We start from the raw sequence: 12,669 nt of genomic DNA, 5'->3' as shown, positions 1-12,669 counted from the left end.
TTGAGAAGTACCTAGTCTTGAGGCCATACATTACGGATTAGTGATCGTCTCCTAAGGTAACTCCACTGCTCCCTATATTCCGGAATGGAATTATAATTTTATGGCTTATTATTTCCTCAAAATATGGTCGCCCAAGTCAACCTACGTATAGACCAGTCCATTTGTAGTGGCTTAGTGGCCATATTAGTGGTATTATCTAGTGGCTATATTCAAAATATTGAAGTAAGCACTTATCTCTTCCCTAATGAATCATCATTCCGTGGCATACACTCAAAAATTTCCAAAAACTTGGTCTTCATGACTGGGAATTGTGACTTATATTAATTACATCCCCGCATTACATACATGTCAAATACCTCCGTGTAAAATCTACAACTAATATTCAAATGTATCACATAATCAAAGCTCTAACCCATATTGTATTTAATAGACTTGTCTGTATTCTTAGGTCCTTGCTCACAAACTAATTCATGCTGATACATGTCAAAGGATCAGACAGGATACGTTAAAGTAAGGAAAACATCTTGAAATTATTTATGCTGTTGAACATGATGCTGAAAACAAGGGAATAAAGATATTGTACATTAATTCTGACACCTTTGGCAGGCCAGGCTGATCCTTGGTGGATGAAGTTATGCAGCAAAGAGCATGGAAGCACTTTAATGCCCCTCGTAAAATATGGTTGAAGCTCAACTTTGTATAGATTGTGTTACAGTTACATCTATTCAGCTCAAGTGGTTGTGGAGTGGCATCATATTCCCACCCGATTTCAGGCAGTTTTGAGTGTTTACCTTTTTGCTTTAGGAAGAAATGCATTGGACGTTTTCATCAGGAAGCATAAGGAACAGAATTAGCACAGAATACTCGCTGATTGTCAAAGAGGTATTGCCTAAAAGTCCATGCATCCTAGCTAGTAAGATAAAAAATATTTGGAGAATTTTTTTCAGAAAACAAGTTATGAAGACCAAATAAATTTTCCTACCTGGGAATGTACAGATCTATAGAGTTGCCGCGCATCCCCTCCCTGAAATCATCAATCCATTTAAATAAAATCAGTATCGAGTTGCTACAATATTTGAAGTATGTTCTCCATCCACCTCTCATTTCTTGTGATAGAGAATAGAATGATTATATGACTATGTCTAATTACTTGTATATTTGCATCGACTTCCTACAAATCAACTTCACCTGAAAATCAGTCCGACCACAGCCACGTATAAGCAGAGCATCTCCAGTAAATGCCATTCGTGGGTAGGGTTGACCAGGCCCTTCTCCAGTCACATATGTAACACAGCCTGCTGTGTGCCCTGGGGTTGGTCGGACCTGTGAGCCAATGGCAGATACATAAATAATTTATAGGGACTGCATAGAAGCCTAATGTATAAGTGCAAGCACTCCCATTCAACATACATTACATGTGTGCAATCCTTCAAAAAATATGATAGCTAGATAAAGTCCCATTTTCTATATATTAAAGACACCCACACTAATTTTTAAGTGAGATCTATATTACAATCAGAACAATCAGTTACATCAAACAAAGGAGAGAAAGCAAGAGAGCTAGAGTTGATTAGGAGTGGCAATGTCACAAGCTAGAGTAGATTAGAAGTGGCAATGTCACATAAGGTGCAATGAGTGGGGGTTGGACCTATATAATCCTCTTCATACCTTCTAGCCTTCTCAGGCCTAAACACCCCAAACTCCTGGGTCATGTAAGCGTGGACCCTTTTTTACAGTCTTATCAACAAGAAGGTGCATAATCATTCAGATCTTGTTTGTCACTGTGGTTTTACTTTGCACTCTACTCTCTGCCTTGTTGTGGACCTTGAAGCATTGATAGCTTTCTCATATATCCCTACATGGTAGCTTCAAATTAGCTTTAGCTATCTTTGAATTGCATCTTCAGCGGTGCTGCCCTGCCTGAATGCAAGGAGCTGAAAAGTCTCATTCTTTATAGCTGTTGTATTTGTTCTCAAGCAATTAAGCACGCCTCGATGCTTCCTCAAGGATCCAGGATTGGTGTTGTATTCAGGAACTGATCTTGAAAGTGTCCATGCAAACTTGCAGGCCAGCTTTAAGGATCTTGCCCGTGACAGTGAGCCATACAGCATCGGCTAATCCCTCAATTCCTTGTCCAATGGCGTGATCTTGACGATTCTAACCTACTTGGTGGACAAATGAGGATATGAAGTAGTATCCTGAGATCTTACAACAGTATTTTCAACATCAAATACGATTTGCTACGCTAATTCATCTATTCTCCAAGGATCTTCTTTTGCGTGGGAGCGGATGTCACAATCCGTGATGTATTCCTTTGCTATAACCTTATACTTATGGATGGTTGGATAATTGTTGAAGGGTATATCCTTTTGACAGGTCAATGAGGCACAACCCTTCACAAAAGCTAAAATCCAGAACCCAAAACTCTTCCAAAGAAGCATGCACATATGAAGAGACCTTTCTATTTATAACATTGTAATGTACCCCTCATCAAGGGTTTCACCTTTCAAAAGAGATACACACCTCTTCATGCACACACATTTCTCTGTGGCTCTTCATGCTCTATATAAGAGAGACCCTTTGTACGGATCAGACAACTTTAAATATTCAATGCAACACAGATATCCTTGCTCTCTGCTATTATTAAGGTTTCCTTTCTGCTCGTCATCTCACAAATGACATTATATTACTAAGATTCTTACAGTTCATTGTCTTTATCATTTTGAGCAAGCTGACACAGTTGGCACATAAGACTGAATGCATCATTTCTTAGAAGATAATTGTATCCAATTCTTCTTTCTCACAGCCTCGTAACCCAAATTTGAACATCCATGGCAAAGCTAACATAAGATATCACAATGTTGGAATATGAAGCCAAAGTGAGTCAAAATGTGTGTTCTAGGTGGTCTAGGTGGTGTTTTATAGTCTAGTAAGTCCTAGACATGCCACGTGTCATATTGAGAGATATCCCATAGACATTGTGACTTTCTAGAGTCTAGTGTCACACTATATAGTGTTGTACTTGTCTATTGTCTATTATAACAGTCAACATCAAGCTATCAATACATTGTGAGTATTTTGGTTATTGCCTTGCACTTGTACTTTCTTCCTTTCCATTTTGCCTTTCATTATGTTTTCCATATTTCCATTCCGTTCCTAGCTAGCTTCCATGTCTCTTCATATGGTATCAGAGCCTTCCTTCCTAGCCCTTCCCTTCCTCCTTGCTTCTCCATGAGGTAGAGGGTGGCCGGAAAGAGAAGCTGCCCTCTCTTCTCTTGGAGGAGCTCCCCTTCCCTACTTCTCTCCATTCAAGGCTTCATCAACATTGTGATTCTCCTCTAACGTTGTCTTCTCCAACTTGAGCTTCTGCCACTTGGCACAAGCATATGCTGATGATTCCTTCTTTATGCCACATAATTCCCCCCGGGAAGTTCACATGCTTATGAGCACTCTATCATTGTATTGTTTGGCAGCGGGATTGCATGTCAATTTTGACAAATCTAAATTGTTTCCCCTAAAACAATGTGACTGGCATTCTATTCTCTGGCCCAGGTCAGGTGGTGCATTCCAAAGATGTAGTCAGGCATTTGGGATATCCTACTGGATGGCATATCACCAGGAAGCAGCAGTTAAAATGGATCTTCCAAAGACATCAACATAAACTGGACTACTGGAAAATTTCTACTTGGCCTCTTCATGTCAGGCTCAGAATAGTACAGTCCATTGTAATGTCCTATGTCCAGTTCTTTTTGCCTTTACTGCATTGGTCCTCCAGGGATATTTCAGCCTTTATGTCTCAAGCAATGGAGATGTTATGGAGGACAAAAACTCCTGTGAAAGCATTGAGACTGATGAAGATGGAAATGGTGTGCTCTCCTAGGATGCATGGTGGACTCAATGTCCTCATTATAAGATATCATGTACTTGCCAGTAAGGCGACTATGCTCCATACTTTTTTCCGCCAACAACAGCCATGGACTTGTATGATAGCATCCATGTGTGTCAACATGAGGACTTGTGCTTATGGCCATTGGACTACTGATCATTGGGAGGTTGTCATTGGGAGATTTGTAGGGAAGATACCTGGCTGTCCTTTCTCTACTGCTCTGATACTTGACTGGAAACAAGTACTTTCTTAGGTCAAATGGGCTCCTGATAATTGCTCGGGGACAAATTCAATGAGGAAAGAAAGTATTCATTGGAGTGCCATCTTTGACATTCCACTCGCTTTACAGGAACCTGTTCGGGCATACAATCTCATGCAATTGGGAATTAGATACATACATGATGTGGTAGATAATCAGGGCTATGTCTTATCTTTTCCTCAGGCCACTGCTTCCTATGCATTGGGAATGCACCATAGGTCTATATGGAAGAAAATTGCTGATCTGTTACATCCTTTTCTACCTGTTCCTCCTGTGGCTGACACAGATAGGCTTATAGATTGGCAATTGCAACCCTCTGCTACCATGCACGCATACTGTTCCTCTTCCTACCTTGACCTCCATCAAAGTCTACAAGCTTCTTCAGCCTGCTCCAATATGCTACTACTCTGTGGCATATAAGGAAGCCCCTCTCATGGTGGCGGAAGAATCTCCGGATATTATGGAAGTGTAAAATGCCATTGAAACAAATACTTTTTCTTTGGAGATGCATGACAGGCACATTGTTAGTGGGAGTCACACTTGCCAAACGTCGCATTGCACCATCCACATGTTTAAGATGTCAGGCTCCTTCAGAGACTGTCCCTCATTTGCTTTGGCGCTGCCCGTGTTCTAGGAACCTCGTCGGGAGAATTTCAGATCATCTTCGGCTCCGTTTCCCGAGTCACAGATTTGGGAAACATTTCTAGCTCTTTGGCAGATTTATGAGTTCTTTGTCTCAATACTCACTATTTCTCTCTTGGGTGAGATATTGGGCTCTTTGGACAATCTGGAGTGAGCATAATTTGGCATATTTAGGTCGGCAAATTCACAAATCATATGAATCTTTCCGAGCCTCATTGCGGCAATCCTTATATGATGCCTGCCATGAGGGTGATATGGATACTTCTTGCAAAGAGCTTTTCTTTTTATGTTTCTGATATTTGGGATACTCTCCATTTCGGAGACTTCCCATCTTGTAAAGTTATGAGCATATAAATATACTGCACCGGATATTACTAAAAAAAAGTGTGTGTGTGTGTGTGTGTGTGTGTGTGGAGAAGCTCTGCTGTTCAGCCTCGCCAGGGATCCCGTGCAGCCTCCCTTTCCGTCCGTACATCTGTATGGTCGCCGTACGGTTTCGGTACGATTATGAACACCTACGTAAGAAAGACCCGCAGATGCTAAGCGATGTCCTTCATAGCCTGCAACACAAGATGATGAACTTACTATGGAAGCTCAATATGTGTTTGATACCCTTAAGGATGACTTTCAGCAGTCACGACAAGAATGGGGCAAACCAGTTCTAGAGGTCACGTTCAAATTGAAATTGCCATCCCTCGTGAATCCTCTCACGAAGTTATCTCAAACCGCAGTTGTAATTTTCTTTCCAGGAAGAATCCCACAGCCAATGATGTCGCACAGTGGATTAAGTCCATCCTTGGAGGATGCTTTGTAGAGGGAGTATATTTTGCATCTAGAGGGTTTTATGAGGTGCATTTATCAGATGCTTTGTGCAAGCACAGGCTACTTGAGCTTTCTCCCCTCTTTTACGGGAAGCAGATGGTACATGCTATGCCCTCGTCCCCAAACAAGGATTATCAAAGTCTTATACGACATCATTGTCCTGTATGGGTTGAGGTTGTTGGCTTCCCGGACTATATGCATGAAGAATTGCCTGGCCTGGCTGCTTCTTTGGAACAGGTCATTTGTCCTCCACGCCCTATGGGAAACCGTAATAGGTTCTGCATTCTCTGGGACACTTACACACCTACCCCTCCTTCTATTGCAGTGGAAGTTGAGGAAGTGCAATTGGGAAAAAAGTATTTTGAATTGAAATGGGGTGTGTTTGCAGAAGCGTGTTTTGCCTGCCACAAATTTGGGCATCTAGCCTCTAAATGCCCAATGGTTCTGCATCAGCCCCCTCCCAATGCCTTGCCGCCCCAGACACGGGAAAAGAATGAGAATTTGCAAGCTAAGACAGCAAATAGAAATGGAGCAAAGAACGCCAAACCAATTAATCAGGTGCAATCACTTGCTGGAAAAGAAAAAGATAAAGAAAAAGACAAGATGAAGGAATCTCCGGGAACTGATCAGGATGGTTTTCAACAGCCTAAGAAGGTGGTTGTATTGAAGCAACGCCCCTTTCAATCTCGTCAATGGGATGCTTCTTCTCCCTCACCAGGACAGGCTTCTACTTCAGCTCCTGTCCTTCAAAATTGGGTGGGGGTTTTGAAGAAGGGCATCCCCATATGTGATTCTGAAGAAGGGGAGAATGCTAATTCTTTCATGGATAATGAGGGAACGCAGCCCATGCAGGCAGAGGCTTTGCCTCTCTGACATCTTGTTCTATACTTATACTTTACTGTATATACCTCTTTCATGCATCAAACACTTAAGTGCTTTACATACAATGTACAAAGCCTCTGCAATGTCTCAAAGTGGAGGCTTTTATGGAATTATGTACATAAAATGCAGCCAGATATTGTTTGTTTGCAAGAGCATATTCAACACTCTAAGGTTGGTCATCATGATTATTTTGGCGGTTATGACATACACTATGCTGGTACCACTACCTACTCAGGTGTATGCATAATGGTTAGACATGACCTGGCGCCTCAGTTAGCCTTCAATGACAGCAGTGGCAGATGGATGGTCATACAATGTAATGTCAATGGTGATATTCTTGAGTTTGCATCAGTCTATGCCTCCCAGACCTCTGCCATGAGGGCTTCTTTATGGGATTCTTTAAGCAAATATCCATGGAGATCTAATGCATTCATCTGTGGAGATTTTAATAATTCCCCTCTGCCAAGATATAACATTACTTCAAGATCTCATATGCTATCATTGGAAAGGCAGAAATGGGATAGCATGCTTCTTTCTGTGCAGGCTGAAGATTTATCGCTGCTTCTTCAAGGGTCAGTGCCTAGATAAACTTTTCATCATAATGCACTTACTACATACTGGGCAAGGCTTGACAGATGGTATTTGTTTTACCCACAACAATATGCACATTTTAGCCCTCATCTCCTCATAGATTTCTCATTGGGCTTGTCAGATCATGCCCCATTATGGATGAATCTGCACCTTGGTATGCCACTGGATGATTTGCCACCCCTTTCCAGTAGATTGTTGCATGTTAATCAGGCTTATTTCCGACATCACTATTTCCAGCAAATGATCAGACTTGCAATTCATCCCTTGCCTTTGCATGCCCTGGAGGACATGGATTATGCTTGGAACAGCTTTGTCTCTCGTATACCGAATGTCATCAGGGAGTATGGAAACTAGCATATGACTAAATGGAGGAATGAGGTTAAATGGGCAAAAAGGACAGCACAACAATTGACTGAATTTTCACATTTAAGGCCTCTCTCTGAATCAGAAAATGATTCCCTTTCACATGCTCGGATTAAATTGACTGCTAATGATCAGATGAAATTGCACAAATGGCAGATTAGAGCAAGAATGAAGCTCCTCATGGATAAGGGCTGCTCATTAAAAGCCTTTTTCCAGGGCCTGCATGCTACTAGAAAGAAAAACTCATGTCTAAGGATAAGGAAGCTAGATGGCTCTTGGACGCACTCTTTCTCTGATCTCCAAGATGAATGCCAAAATTATTTCCAGAAATTGTTCTCTGCTCCTGGTTCCCCATCAAATCAAATGACTGATGCGAGAACTGAATTCCTCCAATATGTTTCTGAAATAGTGGAAATGGATGAAGCTCTTACCTTGGAGAGACCTTTTTCTGATACAGAACTTGATAATGCATTGTTCCACCTCAGCAAATACAAGTCCCCTGGCTGGGATGGCCTTACGGTGCAATTTTATATTTCTTTTCGGGATGATTTGAAAGATGTCCTCTTGCAAATGATCAATGTTACCTGGCAAGAAAATCAGTTACCGCACTCTTGGAAGCATGGCATAGTCAAACTTGTGCCCAAAAAACATCTGTGTGACCATATGTCAGATTGGAGGCCTATTACTTTGATGCCTGTAGTTTACAAACTCATTGCCAAAATGATTGTGTATAGGCTTCACGGGATACTGAATGCGGGCCTTCATCCTCATCAGTATGGGTTTGTGCCGCAAAGACAAATCCATGACAATATCTCCAATGCATTAACTCCAATTGAATATGCTAAGTACTCGCATCAAGATGTGCTCATATTGCAGGTAGATATTGCTAAGGCATTTGACACTGTTCAATGGGATTTTCTCTCTCAAATCATGACAAAGTTGGGCTTTGGTCCAAAGATAGCAAATGCAGTTGACTGGCTTTATTCTGGCTCTACTTCTTACTGCATTCTTGGGAGTCATCTATCTCGGTCATGGACATTGGGTAGATCAGTTAGACAGGGCTGCCCTCTTAGTGCTCTCTTCTATGCCATTGCGACCCATCCCCTCTTAATATATCTTGATCATCTTACAAACACAGCACAGATGACTGGTCTTAAAATCCCTGGGGCTGCATCTTTTTTGGCACAAGCATATGTTGATGATTCCTTCTTTATGCCACAGAATTCTCCCCGGGAAGTTCACATGCTTATGACCACTCTATCATTGTATGGATTGGCGGCGGGATTGCATGTTAATTTTGACAAATCTAAATTGCTTCCCCTGAAACAATGTGACTGGCATTCTATTCTTTGGCCAGGTCAGGTGGTGCATTCCAAAGATGTAGTCAGGCATTTGGGATATCCTATAGGATGGTTTATCACCAGGAAGCAGCAGTTAAAATGGATCTTCCAAAGACTTCAACTTAAACTAGAATACTGGAAAATTTCTACTTGGCCACTTCATGTCAGGCTCAGAATAGTACAGTCCATTGTAATGTCCTATGTCCAGTTCTTTTTGCCTTTGCTGCATTGGTCCTCCAAAGATATTTCAGCCTTTATGTCTCAAGCTATGGAGATGTTATGGAGGACAAAAACTGTTGTGAAAGCATTGAGACTGATGAATATGGAAATGGTGTGCTCTCCTAGGATGCATGGTGGACTTAATATCCTCAATATAACATATCATGTACTTGCAAGAAAGGCGACTATGCTCCATACTTTTTTCCGCCAACAACAGCCATGGACTTGTATGATAGCATCCATGTGTGTCAACATGAGGACTTCTGCTTATGGTCATTGGACTACTGATCATTGGGAGGTTGTCAATGGGAGATTTGTAGGGAAGATACCTGGCTGTCCTTTCTCTACTGCTCTGATACTTGACTCGAAACAAGTACTTGCTAAGGTCAAATGGGATCCTGATAATTGCTCGGGGACAAACTCAATGAGGAAAGAGAGTATTCATTGGAGTGCCATCTTTGACATTCCACTCGCTTTACAGGAACCTGTTCGGGCATACAATCTTATGAAATTGGGAATTAGATACATACATGATGTGGTAGATAATCAGGGCTATGTCTTATCTTTTCCTCAGGCCACTGCTTCCTATGCATTGGGAATGCACCATAGGTCCATATGGAAGAAAATAGCTGATTTGTTACATCCTTTTCTACCTGTTCCCCCTGTGGCTGACACAGACATGCTATTGGATTGGCAATTGCAACCCTCTGCTACATGCTCTCATCCTGTTCCTCTGCTTGCCTTGACCTCCATCAAAGCCTACAGGCTTCTTCAGCCTGCTCCATGGATTCAGCAATATGCTAATACTCTGTGGCATATTAGGAAGCCCCTCTCATGGTGGCGGAAGAATCTTCCAATATTATGGAAGTGTAAAATGCCTTTGAAACAAAGACTTTTTCTTTGGAGATGCATGACAGGCACATTGTCAGTGGGAGTCACACTTGCCAAACGTCGCATTGCACCATCCACATGTTTAAGATGTCATGCTCCTTCAGAGACTGTCCCTCATTTGCTTTGGCACTGCCCGTGTTCTTGGGACCTCCTCGGGAGAATTTCAGATCATCTTCAGCTCCGTTTCCCGAGTCACAGATTTGGGAAACATTTTTGGCTATTTGGCAGATTTATGAGGCCTTTGTCTCAATACTCACTATTTCTCTCTTGGGTGAGATATTGGGCTCTTTGGATAATCTGGAGTGAGCATAATTTGGCATACTTGGGTCGGCAGATTCACAAGTCATATGAATCTTTCCGAGCCTCATTGTGTTAATCCTTATATGCTGCCTGCCATGAGGGTGATATAGATGCTTCTTGCATAGAGCTTTTCTTTTTATGTTTTTGATCTTTGGGATACTCTCCATTTTGGAGCCTTCCCATCTTGTAAATTTATGAGCATATAAATACAGCACTGGATATTACAAAAAAAAAAGTGTGTCGGTGAGAGTGTGTGCAAGTGTGTGTGTGTGTGGGGGTTGGTGTGTGTGAGGTCAAGCTCTGCTGTTCAGCCTCGCTAGGGATCACGTGCAGCCTCCCTTTCCATCCATACATCTGTACAGTCGCCGTACGGTTTCCGTACGACAGTATGAGAACCTACGACAAGTTTGGTTTTCCCCCGCGCAGCTCCGAACGCGGCTTCGTATCTGTTCGCATCGTCGTACTTTTTCCTGCAGACCCTTCCGTACGTCCGTACAGCCTGTCCGTACTTCTGTACCATCCAGTCTTTCCCGTGCCCGTGTGCATCTCCGTACAGTCACGTTTCTTTACGTACAGCCCCGTGTGTACTTCCGTACACAGAAGTAGAAGTAGAAGTAGAAATTATTATCGTCCACGGGGGGCCGAAAACGAAAAATGGGACCCGAACGGTGTACAAGAAAAGTCTCCTCCGGTGTGGAGGGGTCAAGAATTTTCAAGTTCTTGACGGTATAAAAAGAGGCGGGTAACAAAAGATCCTAATGCTGCCAGCGAGGCAGTGGGAAGGACTGATGTTAACTGTGTGGAGTCTCCCAGTAACTTTCGGTAGTCCTCCCTAATGTGTGCATAACTGGGACATTGCAGAGCTATATGTGCCTCTGTCTCCACTGTTTGAGAGTCACAAAATCTGCATATTCTGGCATGTCGCGGAAGATTCAACCACGCTCCCTTCTCAATTGCAAGCATGTGAGATCTAGTCCGGAATCTAGCAATATTTCTGCGATAGAGCAAGGGGATGGAAGTGCTGATGTATGCCTGAGCAGGGGCCTCTTTTGTCATATATGTGGACCAACATGTGGGGTTGATGTGATCTTGGTAATACTCCAGCTTCACCCTCTTCTCTGTTGTTAGCCATTGAGTCTGTAGAGTGCTCAGTAGGGACATCTGAAACTCTTGGATATCAATTCTTGCGGGTGGCATAGTCAGGTATGAGTCTACATTCCATCTGCTGAACCACTTCCTTATATTTGTCCCCCATCCTGTGCAAATGATCTTGCTCTTATGGTTCTTTTGAAGTTTCATGCTGGCCATCCATGCCCTGTGAGGTAATCTATCTGTTTGCATTTGTTGTACCTCCACTAAGTATTGCAGTACTCTAACCAAAGCATGGAACTCGATAGGTCTCCTGCCTGTTTCTAATAGTAGCACCGAGTATGGAGTAGTTGCCTTTACACCTAAGTGGCGGCGTAAGAAAGCCTTCTGCATTTTTTCGATCTCATTCCATGTCGATGGGGGAATGCTAGAGAGAGAGAGACACACAGAGAGAGAGAGAGAGAGAGAGAGAGAGAGAGAGAGAAAGAAAGAAAGAAAGAAAGTGTATTATTGTCCACTAAAGGCCAAAATGGGCCCATGGGACATCAAGAACTCTGCATACAAGATAGCACAAAATCAACGTGCCACAAAGAAGAGGCATCGTCGAATATCATCTAAGTGCTACGCAATACAATACAAGTGAAAGTACATAATGTCAAATCTGAGCCTAAATACAAAGTAAACAAGATGCAAGGAAACCGCCCCTGGGTGCAAAATGGGGGGATGAGTACAATATGCCGATGCAAAGATACAAGTCCAGGTGTCACGGAGTCTGAGAACCAAAATAATACTGGAAATCCTGTCCATCGACTTTGCCTCCTGCTATGAGAGTACAAATTTGAGCAAAGGTGAGGTGAGTGGCTGGTGGGGCGAGATCTCCATGAGTAAGTCTCCTCCGAAAAGCTGCCATCATCCTGGATCGTCTGGAGATGAAGCGACGAGTACGTCCCCTATGTAACAAGATCCTGCGGCGTCTACAAACCATCTCATATGTACATCCACAGGGTGGAGGCATGTGTCCTGTGTGAGCTCTGACCTCCTCGTGCTCCTCCTGGTCTCTGTCCTCTGATATAGCGTGTGCCTCAGCTCTATCAGGCTGGGCTCTATCATGCTCCGGTCTGTGCTGATGGTCTCTGAGATAGTCTCGTCGAAGCATAGTGGCCTCCCTGACATAAAGAGCTAGGCAATGCTGATCCTCGTAGTCCATCACTCGTGAGAGAGGTCCAAAGCCATCCGTGAAGAGACAGTGGAATCTACCTCTGAGCTCATAATATAGCGGGCATCTGCAAATGAAGTGCTCCTCTGACTCCACCTCTCCCATGGTGCAACAAGGGCAGATCCTGGTCTCTCGGCCTGGTCGCCGTCCATCCTCCATGCGTCGCATC

The 12,669-nt window shown here is 43.0% G+C and overlaps 1 protein-coding gene across 1 annotated transcript in view; it reads right to left on the bottom strand.

Moving 5' to 3' along the window:
- Positions 1-12,669, bottom strand: part of GLY3 (glyoxalase II 3) — a 158,882-nt gene that overhangs the window by 52,138 nt on the left and 94,075 nt on the right. Inside the window, exons 4-5 of the mRNA XM_087384632.1 lie at positions 1,189-1,323; positions 983-1,024 (exon numbers count right to left, since the gene is read on the bottom strand). Of these exons, the coding sequence (XP_087240758.1) occupies positions 983-1,024; positions 1,189-1,323 (177 nt within the window). The remainder of the gene's footprint in view (positions 1-982; positions 1,025-1,188; positions 1,324-12,669) is intronic.

Source organism: Dipteris shenzhenensis, chromosome 14 (assembly GCF_047967505.1).
Source record: "Dipteris shenzhenensis isolate YYH24624 ecotype China chromosome 14, Dip_SZ_1.0, whole genome shotgun sequence".
Lineage (NCBI taxonomy): Eukaryota > Viridiplantae > Streptophyta > Polypodiopsida > Gleicheniales > Dipteridaceae > Dipteris > Dipteris shenzhenensis.
Note: the sequence above shows the minus strand (reverse complement) of the source record. Positions and strands in the feature narration are given on the sequence as shown.